The 20,938-nt window shown below is 40.4% G+C and overlaps 1 protein-coding gene across 4 annotated transcripts; it reads right to left on the reverse strand.

Moving 5' to 3' along the window:
• Positions 1-3,000: 3,000 nt before the first annotated feature.
• On the reverse strand, positions 3,001-17,972 carry OCIAD2 (OCIA domain containing 2). Of its 4 annotated transcripts, none has more exons than XM_030947486.1 (8): positions 17,839-17,972; positions 14,557-14,686; positions 12,109-12,199; positions 11,255-11,308; positions 9,415-9,462; positions 8,319-8,424; positions 7,057-7,144; positions 3,001-4,648 (listed from the first exon to the last, which is right to left on the reverse strand). In XM_030947486.1, the coding sequence occupies exons 2-7, from the start codon at positions 14,614-14,616 to the stop codon at positions 7,081-7,083; spliced, it is 423 nt and encodes a 140-aa protein (XP_030803346.1). In that variant the 5' UTR covers positions 14,617-14,686; positions 17,839-17,972; the 3' UTR covers positions 3,001-4,648; positions 7,057-7,080. The 4 variants fall into 4 exon arrangements, with proteins under 4 accessions (XP_030803346.1, XP_030803347.1, XP_030803348.1 ...); XM_030947487.1 differs by lacking the exon at positions 17,839-17,972 and adding an exon at positions 17,377-17,716; XM_030947488.1 differs by lacking the exon at positions 3,001-4,648 and adding an exon at positions 4,670-4,749.
• Positions 17,973-20,938: the final 2,966 nt, after the last annotated feature.

Consider the following 20,938-nt stretch of genomic DNA (forward strand, 5'->3'; position numbering starts at 1 on the left):
AGTGTAAAAGGAAGAAGTACCCTTGGGCACGTCCAGCCCAGCCCTGGCAGACCTCAGCCTCCAGCTGGCTGAGCGAAGGACAGATTTAAAATGTGCCTCTGGGATGAAGAATTAAAGATCTCTTGTTCTGAAATACCTGAGCTTGCTGATGTGCCTGAGCACAGGCTGCAGAAAGCTCAAAACACTCACAGGTGAGAAGAAACATTTCAAAGTTTGGGTAAGTGGGGTTTTTCTGTGCAAGAAGTTGGAAGTGCCATTGCTCTCAAACAATCTGCCAAAGAAAATGGGAAAAGCATCCATTACCACCCTTAGTCCTTTTTCATCCTTCATCTGCACACGAAAGTCACTATACTGTAATAAATATAATTTAAAGGTATGTTTTCTCAGGAATCATGAGTCTTGTCCTTTCTACACATGAAGATGTTTGAGTCTCCACTTCTAGATATGACCTCTCTAGGGTTTAGTTCATTTGGCAAGGCTCTTAACTTGGTTTTTCGATAGCTGCAAGAATGTAAGAATCATCATGGTGGTCACCCTGTCTTCCACACTGGCAAGTGATCCTTCTAGAAGGAGATCTTCACTGGTGCCCACTCCTTCATTGATCACAGCTGCTCAGTTTCCTGACACAAAGGCTGCATTTGGATCATGCAAATGCAGGTGTTTTGCAGCAGTGTCTGTGTAGGTCATGTCTCTTGAAGCTGTTTTCTTTGCTCCTACCAGATCCTGTGGCAAGAATGCCCCTGATAGAATTGTGTGGTGTAAAGAAGAGTTTCTTTTCTGTTTGGTTTAAATCTGATTTCACTGAGTGTTGATGAGGTTTGATTTTACAAAACCAGCAATTACTTGCTCCCTCTTCATCTTTCACTCTTTTACAGACATAGTATTCCTCACCTTGAGATATTTTGAGCCTGGAAAGTGAGTTACATAATCTCTTATGATGAAACCACTTTGTATTTCTGATCATTCTTTTTTACTTTAATTTTTCTTTCTCCTGTTTCTGTCTCTGTGTTGCACAGTTTCTGAGATGCACTGGAAGCACCATAATATTCAAAATGAGGGCATGTCATAGAATTGCTGTGTAGTCTAAATCTGTTTTTTCCCTGGAAATTGTTAGTGTTCTACTTGCCTTTTGGCTGTCAAAGACCACTGATCCTGTGTCTTGCAACTATTCAAAATGACTCCCAGGTCCCTGTACTGAAAAAGTCAGAGTAATTTAAAACCAACACTGTAATGCAATCAATATTTTTCTGCATAACTATGAAGCTTATTAGTCAGCCTCTCATGTGAAGATTTTTTTCCTAGTTCTGTAATTTTGTCATCAAGAAACACTTGTGTTTTCCCTTGGCAGATTATCTGTTAAAATGTTGACCAGATGCCCCCTAACATGTCCCCAAATGCCCTCTCAGGCATTCTAGATTTTAAACAGTGTTGAGAAGTCTTTTATTTCCTGGAGAACCTAATTTTTTTGAGGGACTTACTAGGGAAAAAAAGCCCCAAAAAAACAAAACAAATAACCCTCCATATTTATACAATGTACAAGTTCTTAGTATTTCAAGGATGTGGAACTACTGCAATACTGATGTTAGAAGTTGGATCCCTCTTTTTAGTCCTCTCAAAAGGATTTTTCGTGTGTGATGCCAAAAACAAGTTGGGTGAGTGGGACAAATTACCAGCAGCTCTTCCACTGGTAGAAATGGACCTGAGGAAGGGGCTGCTGCTCCCAGGTTAGCATTTCCCACAGGGCCTGGTCCAGCATGCTCCTCTTGTAAATCCTGCCCCAGAACCTGCTCTCTTCTTACCAGTTCATTCCAGAGCTCTGCCCTCCTATCACCTGTTCTTGCATAGCATACCCTATTCTCTCATTCTTCTCTAAAAAAATAAGGCCCAAATCTTGGTTTTGGTAGGGATTGATGAAAACCTGGATAGTGAGCTTTCACGTCCCTTTCATTCCCAGTTTTAGAATTCTAGACCAGCTGGCTTGCCTAGAGTCCACCTACTAAGGATTTAAACAGGATTGTGCTGTTTTCAACCTACAATTGCTTTCTCTTCTAAAACACATTTTTAACAATTTGGACTGAATACCGTATTTGTAAAATGAATACTAACAGCTGTTACAAAAATCCACAAAGATAAGCAGTCTATTGCAGTTGTTTGTGGTTAATGTCACTGTAGCTTTCCTCTTGCACCCTTTTTCTAGCCATAAATTCATAAAGTGCACAGAGACTTATCTACAGCTATCCACTCTGTATGTATCACAGCTGAAGGAGGTATTTGGTTTCCTGATTTTAACAAGTACATGGACTGCACCTAAGCTGTGATATGCCTAAGCACACAGTTCAACTCCCTTGTCTCTTAGTGAAGAAAACAAGTTCAACTTTCCAGATACAAATGACTCACAGGAAGCTGTGTAAGTTCATTGGATTTTTTTGGCCTTTTTAAACATCTTCTGCCAAAGGGGAAAGTACAGCCTATTATCAGTGTAAGAAAACACTAAGAAAAGTTTAGTTTACCTTTGCAAGGTCAAATGTTTTTCCTCCTGGAGACCTCTTCCCCTCTTATTAAAGAAGAAACTGATTACCTCAAATCTTTCCCAATTTTTTTGATACGTCACTCCTAAATTCAATGTATTCAACTTCTGCTTCAATTAAAAATAAATTCTTTAACCTGCTTGTATGGAATGCACAATAGCAACGGCCAACAAAGATTAGCTCATTAAACTGCACATAATTACTAGAAAACAGCTGCTTTTAACGACCTTTGAAAGAACAGTTTGCCCATTAGCTGTGCTCATTTTTCCTTTGATATGCATAAATTTTGTGCTAATACATCTTATTCACAAATTGCCTTTTTCCATATCTGTATCACAGTAACGCATGAACTTAGATCAACACAATTAGCTATTCAGCCTTTTGCAAAGTATGGAAACAAAGTTAGAAAAAAAGGAAACAAGAAATTTTATACATCAGTATATTTATTACAGAAAAATAATCAAAGGTAAAAAATAATCAGAATTACATTTAAAGAGAAGTTCAGTGGCTAAGTTGTAATCCCAAGAGGTAACACTGACCACAAGAACAACCTCTGAGAGTCTGACATGCAAGGTCCTTGTCACACGCATCGCTCTCCTTGGTGTCACCTGGATGTAATGGCTTCCCTCAGATAAGCCAGGCACGACTAACCCTGGGGCAGCTGCTGGCTGTTATCTTGGCAGCAGATGACAGATGAAGGAGAAATAGCTCAGACATGTCACCACTCAAGTTTTGGTGGCTATCACAGCACACCCATGACAATGACATGATTTTCACAAAGGAGGTTGCCTTCTCTGTGGGAGTGTAAGCCCCTCTCCCTGGACACCCTCCAAGGCTCTCCCAGGGCTCACCTGCCTGTCACAGCAGCAGCTGTGGCCCAGCACTGCTGTGTATCCCTGACTCCCACTGAAAGTGCTGTGGAAAATTTCTGTAGAAAAGTAACGAGTGTAAAATTGAAGCCCCTGTTGAGACAGGGCTTCTTAGTAGCTCAAGAATTCAAGAGGATAAACACCAAGTAGAAAAATATAAAATCTTATAGTAAAGAAAAGAACAGGGAGGCCAGTCTTACCCTTCCCCTTCTGCCTGGTAGCTGCTTGGCTAGAAAAGGCTATCCAAGTGCTTTATCAGGGAGTTGAGTATTCAGTCTAATGACTTTGTCAAATCCAGAATGTCTTTTGTGTTTACTAACCAATTAATAGTTACATTATACTTTTCTACACTATATATTTTGCTCGCAGAATTTCTTTGTGTCAAGGTAAAGATGTCCACAGAAGCCAGTTCAGAAGAGGAACACTAGCCACAGGCATAGTATTAAAGCAAACAGAAAAAGCCCACAGAAGACAGTCTTCATCGACTGACAGCGAAGGCCAAACTTTTCAGTAGCTGCATTTATTTCCATATGAAAGCCATCACTGTGTTTAGGGGAAGTGCCTGCTTTTGATTTGCTGAGATGTTTTGTGGAGGACTCTGTCCTGCTGTTTGTAGGGAGCATGTGCCATCTAGGTTTGGGGTTTTCTCAGCATCTGGTGGCCTCAGATTTTATGCAAGCATAAACTGTTCCAAAATATTGTGTGTTCTTGTTCATGATTTTGGTATCTCTGGCAAAGTGGCCCTTGTGTAAAATTGGCTTATGGGAAGTTGGTTCAGTAACTGCAGTCTGACAATCCCCTGAATTAGGTACTCTTAGAGTACTCCATAACCAAGGGGTCAGCTCAGAGACTGGATAGCTGCTTCACTGTGCAAACCATTTAAACATCCTCACACCCTTTCTGTTTGACACAGACAAGCATTCCAACATAAACCACTTTGTCTGTTAAACAAAGCATTGCCAGCATCTAAATACAATAGACAAATGTAATTTTTCAGCACTAAGAGCTAAATTGCACTGAAGAGAGGAAAATTAACCAATATGTGCTGAAAAGAGAGGGGTGTATTTCAAAAAGTGCATTCCAAAAAACTGGTATTTAGTACAAACAGAACTATGAAAAATATGCAACTATTTCAAATGAGTCAATTTATATCAAATCTAAGAGACAGAATCACAAAATTATTATTTCTAGTCTGCAGGAAAGTGCCTTGAAAGAAGATGGTCCATAAGGTTTTAATCGTGTTCACCACATCTGTAAACAGAATAAAATGACCTGTTATTTATGTGAGTGCCACCTTGCTTTGAGTGTGAAACGTGGAACTTCTTGGTGATTTCTCGAACACTCCAGAGTTCCTGAGAATAAAAGACATTGCCTTTAGACTCCCGGACATGAATACAATTTTATCTGAGTGGTCTTCCCGGGTACTGCCAGAGCTTGCACCATATGCTTCACATGGATAGTGGTAAGATGTGCTCAGCAGGGGCTCTGCACATTTTTAGAGCACAGCATGCTAAATTAAGAATTTTTATTGAAACATACAAGAGGTTTAACAACACAGAAAACAACATAATACTTACAGTACTTCTTTTTCTAAGTTTCTAAAATCTGTCCATCAGAATTGATTTGTGGCAAATTCAAAATACCACACTGCCCCAAATATAATGGCTTTTTCATTACAGCAATTAAAACTTGAAAGAAATACACTTACCTTACACTTGTTTTCAAACTAATTTTTTTACTAAGCTTTCAAGTTCTTTTAAAAACCAAACCAGAAGATCTAAGCTGCTGGTAAAATGTGCAGCAATCAAGGTCTTTGATGAACGTGTGAGCTGGAGCAGGGAACAGGTTCCACAGCAGAACTTTCAGGACCCATTACAGGAAGAAAACAAGGAGAGGAGCCTGTGGCATCCTGTGTTATTCCCTTCTAAAAGCTGCAAGGCTCCTTTGTATTTGAGACAATTTGGAATTTATTTAAAAGCTAATTGGTACTTGCAGAAAAAATACTGTCAGCTCACAGAGGAAGGCTGAAAAATAAAATATGTTTGGATTGAAGGTTCAGCAAGCTACAGCTCTGAAAAAGAGCAGGAGTAAATCCCATAATAAATATTTGATTCCTCTAGACAGGTAATTGCTAGTAAATGACCATTCTCAATTAAATATGCTTTGGGGTCCTTATTTGAAATAAGTGAGCCTACATAAACATTTATTTAACACAAAATCTTCAAAAGCAGTTAATCAGCACAGCATTGCAATAAGTTAATTAAGCTCATAGGTGCTAATGGACTTAGAGTGTTATTTATTCAGAGTTATCTAAGTCTGGCTCACTTCCTCCTTCGTGCTGGCACTAGCAAGAAACCCTTCAGAAAGTTCTGGGGGATTTTTTACCCCTGTCCTCATACCAAAACAGAGCAGTGAGGTGGCCTGGAGGGCCAGCTCACTTAGTGATCTCTGTAGCTGGCACAAGAGAAACACTGCTTCTTTTGGCACAACCCTCTGAGGTAAGCCTAAGCCAAAGTGCATTTTCTGCTAGTGACTGAGCACTTGCAGTACTTGATATAAAATGCTGAACGAGTGGCAAAGTTGATTAAAACCAGGACTTTATTCTAATGCCTTTTTTAAGGACTCTGAAAACTCTTTTCAATCCTCACTGCCACAATGTATTGCTGCATAGTAAAGTCCATCAAAATCTCTCATCTGGGCAAGTGAACAGGTTCTGATAGGATATTCCTCCTTTTAGACTGTCTGTGGGCATGCACTTTGGAGTAAGAAAGGCATCATCACCAATATCCTTGTCCAAACTGGTACATTATATACGCTAGACTCAATGCAACAATTTCTGCGTCAGACTTCTGTTCTTAGCTGAATAAACTCCCATGGCAGGGTTTCAAACAGGCCCTCTGCTCCCCTCTCTTGCAGGCAGCTGAGCTATTTGCAAACACTTTCACACATTCTCCTGCCTGTGAGAAATGTAGGCCAGCTTACCACAAGCAGACAGTGTGAAAGCATTCTTAAAAAACCCAGCTGCTGGCCTGTTTTTCATAGAGTGCAAGTCCTTTTAAACACTTGCCTACCTTCTACCCTGCAAACCCTCCTTTTCCACAGAGGGAACTTCCCCCTTTCTGAGGTGAGAACACCTCATGAGCCATGTCCCCTGCCCCACCACAGCAGACTGCTCTTGCACCACTATCACACTACCCCACTAAGGCTCTAGCCAAATTGTAGAACTGAATGCAAAAAACCTACACCCAGCTGTGTCTGCTTTTAGTTCTCAATATTTCAATGCATTTTTAAATATCAACAAAATCCATAATTATTTGATTCTTAAGTAAAACAAGCTGGAAATTGAAAGGAGTTGTATTTGTTTTAATACAAGCAGTCAATCCAAATTAATTCCACTCAGGTCAATCATCAATACTCAGCTACACCTAAAGAAAAAATTCCACAGAGATGGGGGGTTTAAAATTAGTATGAAAGGTATGTAAGGTAAAAATTAAGAAACAAAATTAATCAGGAATTACAAATACATTTCCTCGAGCAATGCTTGGATTTTGATCCATTGTTAAAATCTGTAATTTACACAATATTGTTCAAAAGAAGAATACCATTCACCATGGAAAATAATATGAGATTTAAAAAAAAAAAATTACAAGGTTGCCTACCTGGCACTAAGTTGCTGAAGGACTTCAACCTTCTCTCTCATTTGATCCCAATTTTGCTTTACATTCTTTGCAACTATGATGACACCTCCTACAATATTGAAAGCAAATAAAACATTGAAGAATTTTGCTGGATTTCTTCTAATACAACCATAGAGCATGATGGTAAAAGTTCTTGAAGACGTAATCTCTTGCCTAGATTCCCCAATTTTTGTAATATGGGATATAAACTGCAAAATATGACATCTAAGTGCCTCAGACAATAAATGCCCATTAATTAGTATTAAGTACTCCTAGCAATTGCTAAAATATACCAGGATTTTCTAAGCAGCAAAAGACAGTCCTTGCCATTGTACCTATGAGCAAACTGAGCTAGGAGTAAGGTGTATAACATTTCATGTGATACCAAGTATATACTTCGTTATGTGGAGGAAGAATACAAGGAGACAAATAGATGAACATTGAAGAAGCTTCCCATTATCAGTCAGGTACTTTTATAGCCATAAAAGCTCATGGTGGTCTGGGGGAAAGATGTGGAAAGACAAAGGAGAATGGTTTTTTAGATAGGATTTTTGTAAATGTGTTCTGTAAGCAAAAGGTTTATACAAGAAGCCATATTGAGAATGGAGAGTACAACAGGCAGCTGAAGGAGCTGGGAAAGAAGTCAGCATCTGATTTGATGTGAAGGAGTACTTTATGTGAAATTAAGAAAACTGTGAATAAAACATGGAGGCACCAGGTGACAGAAGTCAACCATTGAGATCTATTCTACAGTTAGAGGTGCAAGGTGGAAAAAGCACGCCCTCAGTTTGTGCTCTTCATGGTTTGGCATGACAGCATGAGGTTGGGCAAAGCCAGAGAGGAGAGGGAGGTTGGAATACAAGCTGAGATTGACACGGTTGTTAAAATATGAGAACATTATAAGAAAATCTGTAGCATTTGGCCCGAAGTATGTTCCAAAGGAAGACTCAAAGGATCGAAGTGATAACGTGGACAATCTTAGTAGTATGATACTAGAAAAGAGACTGAGCAACTGTTGTCACATCACACCTAAAAGTACAATAATTTCATTTAAATAATGGATATCCTAGTAACAGGTATTACAATGAGTTTAATTTGCATTTTCTGAAGAATGTGTAGTAGTTTCTAATACTGTGATATATAGTCCAAGATGAGTACCTCAGGATCTAATCACAGAATTTAAATTCATAATTTTGCTCCATATAATTTTAATGTGTTTTAGACTATTTTAAATTAGCACAGACCTTTTTTGTTGTGGACCAATTGGTGCAATACCCATTTTCGGAAACTTTTTTCGGCATTCTCCCATGTATGACATCTTTCCAATGGCAAAACCCAAGACACCAGCAACTATAGAGACAGATAACAAAACATTGTTAATACAACAGCTTAAATCAGGAGTGTGCTATTGGCTTCACTTTAATCATATAACAAATTCTGTACCACATCTTCTCAGAACATGTCACAAACACGTGAAATTATACAGGGTTTACAGGGGTGAATTCAATAACTACTGAAAACAATAACTCCTATCATGAGAGAGAACAACTGGTCCAAAATAATTGATACAGAAAAAGGATATAATATTCCTGTGTACAGGAAAAGGAGACAATATTTAAAGGATCATATTACAGAAAATAAAATTAACTCACAATGTCAGCACTAACAGTTTTTGCCTTTGATTGCACAACATGGTTTACTTCTAATTGATCACAGTTTTAACACCAACTTCTCTGGCCTTCTAAGTAGCTGGAATATCAGCTTGCCATACTGTTGCACTGTGGCTTTCACTCACTAGAGTCAGAATAAAAGACTACTTCAATGTCCTTGATTTCCTGCTGAATTTCTGCTGGAGAGGGAATCTATTTAATTTCTTGTCATTTACGAGCCACCTCACTGTACCAGTACAGTTCCTGTGCTTCTATCTGTTTTCTTTATCAATCCATGGTTCTGAATTAGACAGTTGAGATCAATCAAACACATGAAAAGGACCATACTATTTTATATATTATAGTATTGTGACTTCTTGGTACCGTAAATTGTGCAATCTGCCAAGCACAATGAGCTGACATAATTTATAAAACAAAGTGGAGACTAGAGTTTATACCAATTTGAGAGACTGCATTACATAAATATAAGCTGCTACTGAAAATATTTACATTAGAAGAATCTCATTTCATACATTTATTTTTAAACACATCAGAAATCTGATTTCCTGATCTGCTGGGGTAACATATAAATTGCAAAAAAAAATAAGATTTTGGAAAGAAATTCAGAGAGATGCAGGCAATATGCCTGTAAAGAACCTTTTCTTTCCTTTTAGAATTGGGTACAACTTACTTGCCATCTTGGGGAATGGACCAAATCTTGGACTTGCTGAGAAAATGCCTACAATAAAAGGAAATGGTCAGAAAGCTTATTCACTTGAGGAACTCAGCAGCACTCAAAACCAGCACTAATTTTCCTACAGATTTTGCATTTCTTAAGGTGAAGATGGTATGAAGTCCATTAACTCAGATTTCAGTACATCAGAGCACTTTCTATTCCACTAGTTCTTAGTGCATGTGTTTTGGGGCAGTTCTACAGTCACAGGAGGAAGAGAATCTGGACTTTGCAGGATTCTCCTCAGGCAGGAGTTCAGAGTGTAAACCAACATGAAAGCAGCAGCGTAAACCAACATGTCTGCCACTGGTGACACCTGCAGCACTGCAGAGGAAGTGATGGTGGCTTATGTTTCACACAAACCAACCTTGCATATAAAACACAAAATTAAATCTCTTACACAGGGTCCAGCTCCTTGTGCTGTGATAAGTAGGATGAAACTGCTCTTTGGTAGTTTTCCATGGCTATCAATTAAAATTGTACCACTCGTATCTAGCCTTCCCCTCTGCAGAGGAAAGATCACACATTTTCGCCTTTAACAGGAGAACACAGTGTGCTAAACAAGAAAAGCAAAAAATTATCTTTAGCTTTTCCACCAAAATCCAGTCATCTCAGGAGGTGAAACCAGTTTTCCTTTGAGAACTATGTGTCTGGCAGAGGAATGCCATGCTGTGGAGGAGGGCTCCACACAGCAAGATTACCATGGCAAAGGGAAGGGAAGTAAACACTGGTTGCACTGTTACATGCATTCAGACAGTAATAATAAGGCTTAGAAGCTCCAGCATCTTCTAGAGGCAGGGTACTGTGTGCAGCCATCAGAAGAAAGTATTTAGACAGAGGATTATTCAGCCCATGCTAAGCACAAGGACTTTTGCCCACTGTGATCTATGCAATTTTATACTGGGTCTCTCGGGGAAGGGAGGAACAAAAGTGTTGTTTGTTTCTAATCATGCCACTCCAACTGTTGACACACAGTAATGGTTATTTACTAAGAGCATTTGTTACTTCACAGCTGATCAGAAACATCCAAGTACAATGAACAGAAACTGAGAAGAGTACCTGGTGCCAGAGGCTGGCATGTTACTACAGAGACAGCCCCGGTGCCCTTCCTATCACTGCTCACCCTTTCTCCAATGTGTAATCCTTCTCTGACACACTCTTACTCCTTCCCTCCGTGTCTCCCTACAAGCTCAGAGGTCAAGGATGGAGTAGGATACCCACATCAGCCTCTTGTGATACAGTTTAGCAGATTTCAGGGTGGATGCCCCTCACTCTCTCCCCAAAACACCAACCTCAACTTTATACATAGTCAAGGCCCCAGCAAGGGGGTTCATCCACCACATAAACAGAACACAATTTTCTTTTGTGTTAGCCTGCAGATCGTGAGCCATCTCTACAGAAAGCTCTCTGTCTCCTCACTTTGGCAGTACTCCTTGTCCCTTTGCACCAAAGCTGCAGTCATATTGATACACGGTCAGTGTCAAAGCATTGCCAGCATTTTCAAACAGAACAGTGAGAGCTCCAGTCCCCAGTGCTGACACTCTGCTCAGGCTGTACAATGCTCTGCCCCACGAGCTGCCCCAGTGAAGGCTCTACTCAACTCCAGGTGATCATGGTGACGAAATCCAGCCACCAGTCTTTGGATTTGCAAATTCTCTTTTCAGTTCATGCTCTTGCAAAAGAATGACTGTGGTAATGCATACATAATAATCAAATCACCATAGTAATGATGGTAATGAGCAAGAAGAATATTGATCTTGAAAACCAGCACTTTAATGATGTATTTTTTTATCTTTACCTTTTGAGATTAGCCCCTGGGTGACAAGCATGCTCCCAAGAGATAAAGGAAGAGCTGTGAAAATGAAAAGGAGAGTAGCTGGTATCAGCCAAAATTTGCTACATATTTGGTAACTACTCTCCTATGCATTAAATGTTTTCTGTTTCTAACGTTAAACACATTATTTCTAAACATTAACTTTGCCTACTGTCTTAATCACCTATTACATCTGCTCATTCAGATTACGTTCTCTTCAAAGCCATGATGTCCTCACACAGTGCCAGACATCAGCCATGCTGTAACATCTGGAGCTAATGCAATATATATATATTTATTAAATAATAGTTTCCACAATCTGAATATCTCCTCTAACTACTGCAACACTTGTAATGACAACAACTCCAATAAAACGCTGAAGCCCTTTTCAATCTTCTCCATTCAGGAAATATGTAATTTAGATACAAACTGAGAGGGTGGAAGTAAAGGATACTAAAACACCAAGCACTGATCTTTAGCTGTCTTAACATACAAAGAATTTCCCAAATCAAAGACACACAGCCATGCCTGCCTTCCATTCAAAGGCAAGGATAAGTATGTAACAAAGTAAAACATTCCTAAGGTGGTTGTTATAATGGACTTCAAGAATAGAACAAACCCTACAACTGCTGAAGTTCAGATTAAACAAGACCTCAATTCAACCACCTTTACCTACAACAATTATGCAAATAATTCAATTAAACCTTTAAGAATACAAAGCTAAACATGACAGAGTTACCCCACAACAGTGTTCCAACAAAAAAGCATTTTGCAGACAGCTTTGCATACATACATCAAGAAGTCATTCTGTGTGGTAAGAATGATTTTGGATCACTCACCTCTGTACCAGAAACTTTCCTGTTTGCATTCTTTAATGATTCTTGCAACCTCTCTGTCTTGAATTTGGGACATGGGACAAAATAGCATTGGCTGAAAGTATAAACATGGATTAGTTTACTGAATTTAATGTCACAGGAAAAAAAAAATGAATCAATTAAAGAAGATAAATTATTTAAAAACAAATAAAATACAAAAACCTCCAAGCAAAATTCCTTTTTCTGCTGCTAGCAGTGTAATGAAATCGTGATACCCCAATACAGAAACAACTACATAGATTTTAAGTTTAAACAATCCATCTTGTTGGTCTTTACTTTCCTAAAATAGCTCAGCTGCTGCTTACCCCAGAAGCATATTGTTTTTTATCTGTTAGTCATTTCATTCTCATGAGCTACATTATGTCTCCCAGAAAGAAATGACAGGAAATAAAGGCAGAGTGGCAGTTTTCAAAAATCAAGTTCTGCTCTGTACAGAAGTCAACTGAAGTTCAATAAGAGCAGATTTTGCAAGTATTTAGAAGAGGGTCAACATAAATTCTGCCGGACTCCCCACTAGTAGAACTTTCTCTCTGAGCAATTTAAATATATCCATGGCATTAACTGAACTCAATAATACTGGCTTCACCCTAGTACAAATCAGGCCAGCAGCAGACTTCTTGAAGGTAGCTCTTTTTTCACCCATTGTGATTGTGAGGAAAAAGTGACAGTATTCTCCCTTGCATTCTATCCAGGGTATTGGCTTGTAAACATGAGGATTATTTTTCTTTCTTTAAGAAAAGACTCAGTGTTAGCATTTGACATGTTGTTATCAGCCATCTGAGATAAATGGTTGTACTGGTTTTGAATGGATGAGAGTTTATTTTCTCCATAGTAACCAGTGTGGTGCTAGGTTGTGGATTTATGACCAAACCAGTCTTTACAATACAGGGATATTTAACTACTGCTGAGTAGACCCTACACAGAGTCAAGGCCTGTTCTGTTTCTCAGGCTGCCCCACCAGCAAATCGGCTGGGGATGTAGAAGAATTTGGGGGGGGACAAAGCTGGGACAGCTGATCCCAGCTGATCCAAAGCATATTCCAATTCCATACCATGACATTGTGCTCAGCAAGAAAAGCCAAGGGAAAGGAGTTGTAATTACGTTAAAATTAATTGAAATTTTAACATTTTTCTGTAAAAACACATCATCTTCAAACATACACATTCTTGAAAGAAAAACCAGACATCACAGAAGAAGCAATGCCTTGGAAAAAAGAGTACATTCATCTATTACAGGATTCAATCTCCTTTTATGCCTGACTCCTTTTATGCATGATTTTATAGCCATAATAAGGAAATGCATTTACTGGCCATAGCCACACATTTCACATTACAGGTAATTAATATCTCAGCCCCTCTTCAAGCACTTCTCCCACAAAAGTTAATGTGGAGCTAGGCAAACAATACAGAATTGGCTTCACTCCAGATCATAGAGGACCGTTTCAAACTGGTTTCAGAGCAAGGTCATAGGAAATACAGTAAAATACAAACAGGCTGCCTGAAAGATAAGGAAATGCATGTCAGAGTCCCAAGTGCACCAACAGGTTTTGCAACTCTTCTGCCCCCATACACACCCTGACAGCTGTTTACTTGCTTGGGCTCAGAGTCAGCTCTCCATGGCACAGTTGAGTAACACTGAGTTAGACTGCTGAGAAAACAGAAAAGCTCAGAGAAAGCAGCAGGAAGCTTTGCCCAGGGCCTCTGCCCTTCAGCTCAGAGCTGTATATAAGCTCAGCCCCTTGCCTTAACTGTGCTGTAGCTATACCATGGAGATCCTTACCCTGCCTTGCTAACTGATCACCCAGCTTAGCATCAGACTTGCCTGGCAATCACTGAACTGACTGTAGGCTGATCCTGGTTATCATCATTGGATCTGCTCTCCTCCTCTTTTTGGGTACTGTAATACTGTGCTCCCCGTACCTGAGGCCCTATCCCCCGCCACCCTGCTGTCACTTGTGCCTCTTCCTCGCAGATCAGCCCAGTATTGCTGCCCTCTGGTAGTGACTGGTTAGCAAAAAGTCATATCACATTTAAATTCCTTGATGTCTCCATCAGAGGGGAATGTCTATCTTCTGTAGAGCTGTAGACCAGATTCTTGTGTTGTCCTGTTCCCTTCTCCCCTTCTGAACATATGCACGCAGAGCTCGCTGGGGACAGACTGTACTGGACTTGTACTCAGACACCACGGCTATGCCAGCTTATAACTCAGGGCATAAATCAGAGCCTCAAGATTCACAATTCCCAGCCCTCTGAGCACAGTGAACCAGGAAAAATAACACACCGTTCTTTCCTCTCTTCATCTATATGCTTAAGCTAACAGACACCTATTTCTCTCTTCAATAAGAGCAACTGACGCAAAATCTGTTATTCATTAGCAATAGCATCGAAATAAAAGGGAGGAAACCCAGCTTACCCATCCAGGTTGCTTTATTGGAGGTGTCTGACTTCCCTGTTGACCTGTTTCAGAAGACATTGTCTCTTTCCTTGTAGTCTGCTACTGCTCTTGTTCAGCAGAAGCGTTTTATGCTTGGCTACTTCTCCTTCTGCAAGGTACAAAGGTAAAAAGTCAAGATATCATACTGATATTTGTAAGTCCAATGTTCATCTAGAAAGAAAAATGACCAGGTTGAAAGGAGTGCATTTTTTACAGCACAGAGCATCCTGATATACAATTTACAGCACAGTTTATCACTTACCAGCAACACAGAGTTGTGAATAACTTAAACAGGTAAGTCAGTAAATTAAATGTTGAATCGTGACCTAGTATAGTATTCTCAATCAAAAAGAAATGAAAATAAATATGACCAAGTAATTGAAAACCTTTCTAATTTTTTAATGTATTGCAGGTCCAAGAAACAGCCTCTTTAGTGTGCTGTCCAGAATTATTGCACTACTTCTATCCTCACTGCCATCATCTGAAGCCTGCATTCCATGGGACCCCCCAAGCAAGACTATCACAAACCACATCTGTGTCTCCAAAAACCCAATTCAGTTACAAACATCCTTAAAAAAAAAAAACCACAAAAGAATAAATAGATTCCAAAGAGTTTTAGAGTTGCAATCTTCCATGCTTGAGAGCTATGCTGCTAGGGAAAAGCGAGAAGGAAACTCATTTATTTGTAGGGCACTTCAAATAATCTAAATTGTGGTTTTTACCTAACTGCATGCTCTGGCACTTTATTAACATAGAAGGCATTTCTCCTTTTCTGAAAGTACCTTCTGACAATGGCGGCACTGAGCAAGGCTAAAGTGACTGCAAAGGGCAGAGTTAAATAGAAAAGATATGCAACAATTTACTGATCAAAATTTTTTTGGCATTCATAATATTACCATATAAACAACTTCCTGCACTTATTTTGGGGTCAGTTACACAGCTATGAAGTTCAAGCAACATCTGCTTCATATACACTAGATATTCAGACAGGAAAGCTTTTTTAAGCAATAGGAGCAACACAACCTTCTATCCCCTTGGTAAAAAAAAACTTGAATAAAGCATTGAATTCACATCAACCTGCACTTTATTCTCAGACACTCACAAAAATGACAATGATCACTGTGTCTTTGAAAAACCATAAGTTTGAAAACCCACATTCTATGAGGAAAGCTCACAGCTCTACACCATCGTCCTCAATCTGAGAGCAATTTAATTTTCATCAGTCTCTTGTCACTTAATGCAAAAAAAATGGCATAAAATATAAGAAAGACACATAAAAATTTAAAGATGTTTGTGTCAATCAAAAATGAATCAAATTTTCTTTTCTTATCTGCTTTTTTATTCTTATCTGCTCAGAAAGCCTACTTGTGCAGACGGCTGCATAAAATAATCACTGGAAACAGTTTCTAAATGCTGCAACAGATTTACAGCGCTTGTCTTTTCCATGATAATAAAACAGCTGAGTCACAGGAGGAAAAAAAATAAAATGAAGGGAAAAGAGCCGGTATAAATAAAGATTACAGCTATTTGCAGTTTGCCATGGGCCTCCTATATTGGCCTAAGCACACATTTCTCCTGAATTATAAGATATTCAGCTATGCTACTGCTTCAACATAATGAAGAATCCCAAAAATATTTAGCCCTTTAAGCAGCCTCATGGTACATCTCCCACATGGGATGAAAGCTGAGGGCTAAACTGGCAAGAATGAAACAAAGAGACAGAGTTGATGTCATCAAAATATTATGTAACTGACTTATTAATATTCATACCTAGCAGACAAGCTATCTCCTATCTGAGGAATGTCAAAATGTTCTAATATTTCAAGCACCCGTGTCTTGGAAAGACTACTGTTATCCCAAAAAATAACTATATTCCCATTAGCTCACTGGAGAAATGTAATTTCTTGTAATTTTCTGCAATACTCATTGCTGTTTTCTCAACCTTACACGTAATTCTCAGTGCAACAATTAAGTGTATATTCTGGGAAGAATTTCCCAGTTATATTATTCTGTTGAAATGAAATACCTATATAATACAAGATTAAATCGATGTGGTTTGCAAGGATCAAATAGTCAAAAAACTTACTCTTTTACAAGAAACGTTCTGGATAATTTCTTCATTTTCAGAAGAAAATGCTAATTTTAGGCTCCTGAAAATATCTCACAGTTTGAATACCTCTAATGGGATAACAAAGAAGCAGTATGCAAGAAGATAGCTAAGTTTTTCAAATATGAGAGTTGTCCACTTCATACACTGTGCTTTCAATAAAAAGCCTCCTTCTGAATAGGAATAATAACCCCATAATTTCTAGGGCTAGAATTTCAGGGCAGAAAGCGGGGAGCCAAAATTGCTTGTATTAACTGGTCCATGCAGCGGGCTATGACGCCCAGGGCAGGCACCACTCATCAAAGATTTCAGAGAGGTGCTTCAAGGATCATCGTGAGGAAGATTACAAGCCTCAACATGATGTTTCACACCTATCTGCAACTGGTTCTCTGAAATAAGAGCCTGAGTTTAAAACGAAGGTGAGTCTACAGAGTAGCTGCACTAGGTAGTCAATGAAAAGGACCCTACCAACAACCTGAGAGCACGGGGAATGCCCCACGCCTGCTCAGCCCTGCTCAGTGCCCACACCCAGGACAGTGCACGCCTGGCCAGCACTGAGGATTTCTGTCCTACAATCACAGAACCGATTAAGCTGGAAAAGGCCTCCAAGATCATCGAGTCCAACCTATGACCAAACACCACCTTTTCAACTGAACCATGGCACTGTCACATCCATTCCAATGTCTAATCACCCTTATTGTGAAGAAATTCTTCCTAATGTCCTCCTCTGGCACAGCTGGAAGCTACGTCCTCTTGTCGTCTGGGAGAAGAGACCAATCCTCCCCTGGCTACAGCCTCCTTCCAGGGGCTTATAGAGGGCAATAAGGTCTCCCCGAGCATCCTTTTCCCCAGGTCAAACTCCCCCAGCTCTCTCAGCCGCTCCTAGCAGGACTTTAACCCCAGACCCTTCAGCAGCTCCGTTGCCCTTCTCTGGACACGCTCAAGCACCTCAGTGCGCTTCCCGAACTAACGGGCGACAGCACCGTCGGGCTGCGGCAGCACAGGCCCACAGCGACCGCCGGCGCCGGCCCTGCGGCCCAAAGCCGCGACCCGAGCCCCGCCTTCCCCCGCCGTGACGCCGGAGAAACCCGGCCCGCGGAGCCGCTCGGCGCGGAGAGGAAGAGCCTGACACTCACGGACCCCACAGCCCTTACCTTCCCCGGGCCGCCGGAGGAAACGGAACGGGCTGGGCTGGGCTGGGCTGGGCTGGGCTGACCCGGCCCGGCCCGGCTGGCCCCAGAAGACCACGAGTCGCCGCCTGCCGGGCTGAGCCGCGCTGGGCGGGGGCCGGCCCGGCCGGGCTGCCGGGCTCCAGCGGCACCTGCCGGCCGCCGGGCGCAGGGACACCGGGGAGGCTGTGCCGCCGGGCCCGCCCGGGTCACCTCGTGCCCCGCTCCTCGCTCCTACGGGGGCCGCATGGGCAGTTCTCGCCTCCCGGTGCGCTGCTCCGGTAGGAGAACAGCGAGCGCGCCAAGAAAATTCCGCGTTCTCGGATTTCTCCCCTGAAATTCAGAACGCTCTTTCAGCAAGGGTGTGTGTTAGTGAAGGTAACAGAATCAGGGAATCATTAGGGTTGGAAGGGCCCTGTGGAGGTCATCCGATCCAACCCCCCCTGCCAAGGCAGGGCCACCTGGAGCAGGTGACACAGGAACTCGTCCAGGTGGGTTTGGAATGCCTAGAGAAAGGGAGGCTCCATGAACTCCCTGGGCAGCCTGTTCAGTGCTCTGCCACTCTCAGTGGAAAGGTCTTCCTCAAGCTGAATTGGAACTTCTTGTGGTTTTAGTTTATGGCCACTGCTCCTCGTCTTATCACTGGGCACCACCAAAAAGGGTCTGGGAGCATCCTCTGACACCCTCTTTTGAGATATTTATATGCACTGATGAGATCCTCACAGTTTTCTCCTTTGCAGACTGAACAGGCCCAGCTCCTGCAGTTTCTCCTCAAGAAAGATGTTCCAGACCTCTCACCATCCTTGTGGCTTCCACCGAACCCTCTCCAGTAACTTTTTGTCTTGTAGTGAGGAGCCCACTATACAACATATGAGGTCTGTCCTATGAATTGAAAATATTTCTGGAAATGAATTCTTGTTCTTTAAAAAAAAAAAAAATTACTTTGACCCTTTTGGAATGAAAATGTTGCTTATCTACTTTGATTTTAATACTACAATGCTTATGTAAGTAAATAAATAAATTTTCATATTAACAAGAATTAAACAAATAAGAAAGGCACTTTCATCAAGGAAAAATTATTTTGCAAGAAAAAGTTATCCTGAAAATGTCAGTTGGGTGTGGGAGGTGTTGTTCTAGGAATATTGAAAAAAAATGGTTCTACTTTCTCTGAAATGAGAAACGCAATGCCTTTCTTTAAGAACAAGTTTTCTAAAACAAAAATATAAACATGAGTTTTATTCTGCATTTTATTTCAATAAAAAAGGTCTCTGTTTCTATTTTGTTTTGCTTTGTTTTTTTTCACAGCAAGACAATAGTTTTCAGTAGAGTATCTTAAATGGTGATATGACACTTCAGTGCTTATCATGAAATGAATAGTCTGTGAGATCACCATTAAACTTCCTCCTTTTGCATGACCTTGGCATTTCTGTTTCATTAGAAACATAAATCATAGTTAATTTTCTTAAGATCAAAAAAACTTTCAGCTTCCATGAGTCTTGGCTACTTGAAGCCCCTTTCCTCAGACTATTCTCCCACTCTTGCCTGCCAAACAGAGGATCAGACTTTGCTGCTGCAAAATGTGCTTTTCATGTGGAGGCTGGGCAAGAGTGTTGTCCTAAAACAAGTCTTGAAAGTGTATGTAATACCTTTCTAATACTGGGATCTAAAAGGTATTCTTGGAAACATACATTAAAACTATTTAATAGATATTGGCTAAATGCTATTCTGAAAAATGCAATACACTAGAGAATCCCATGTGGAGTGAGTACTTAATAACCAATAACTTCTTAATTGGTCCAGCTTAAACTGAACATAGAATGAAAGAGCACTGGAATGATAGTTTTCTCATGGGCCATATGTGTGCCTGGGGATAGTGATTGCCTAGAGATAGGATTGTTTGAATTCTTGCAAAAGAATTCTTGCAAATTTCTGTGCAAAAGTGCCTATTAAAAATCAGTTTACGCTTCTTTTTAATTGTATCTTTAAATGTAAAGTTGGTTATCACAATTGAATATGTTCTTCAAACACTCTTTCTACGATTTACCTGGAAGTTTTTCAGAGTTATAAAAATGGAGAGAAGGTAATAGACAGAAATCAGTAAATGTTAGTGATTTGGAAGAGTAAACAAAAAGCAAAAGAGATTCTTACTGCTCCCAGAACAAAACCAACTTTACACATCAAAGAAAAAAAACCCCAAGTGATACCAAAAATAAAACAACCAATATGGAGTTGAATGTTTGGCTGAGGAATTATCTGTTGTCAGAGTAGAGGCAGATCAAGGACTGAGATTTCACAAACTCAGGGAAGGTTTACAGGCTCTGGCTGCTTGACTGAAGAACCTCTTAGAAAAAACGGAAGAGTTGCCAGGGTCCTGAGGTTCACCACAGTCACCAAAGCAAAGCCTTGCTGGTGTGCATGTTTAACAGAAACGCTCAACTTGTGTATGCAGTGCATGCCAGCAGGAGGAACTATTACCACTTATGTTAAACGTGGTTTATTTGTCTGTTACAAAATCAAACCCTGTTAATTGCTTGAAAATTCTGTAAGAAACAAAGCTCCACCCCCTTGCTTTGTAACCATAACAGAGTATGGAAAACGAAGTAAGAATTAGACGACAGGACATTGTTGTCATGCTGATGGGAGTAGGAGTTAAGGGCGAATGAAAAGACACGAAAAGTCACAGCAGGAAACAGTCAACATACTTCTGAGTAAAACATTAAACTGCCCTCACTACTTGCAAGGAATCATGTAAGTTTTCTCTGTCTTCTTGGCTGATTCTTGGATGTACTTCTATTTTATACTTGGCCTGGGCTACCTTTAAGAAGTGAATAGTTGGTAATTATGAAATATTTAAGGTACAGGATTTCCCCTTCTCAGTGTGAAGAACCTGGTAAAGTGCTTGCAGGGACCTGCCTGTGTTTGTGTTTCCCATGAGATTGTGACAAATGCCTAACTGTAAACTCACCCACACCTGCTTTTCTCCAGACCTGCGGTTTTAATCCTAATCTGTGCTCATACTTTCATGCTTTTTTACCCCATTTCTCTGGCACTTACTTCTGCTTCTTCATCATGCTCATTTCAGGCA

This window comes from Camarhynchus parvulus, chromosome 4 (assembly GCF_901933205.1).
Source record: "Camarhynchus parvulus chromosome 4, STF_HiC, whole genome shotgun sequence".
NCBI classification, from domain to species: Eukaryota; Metazoa; Chordata; class Aves; order Passeriformes; family Thraupidae; genus Camarhynchus; species Camarhynchus parvulus.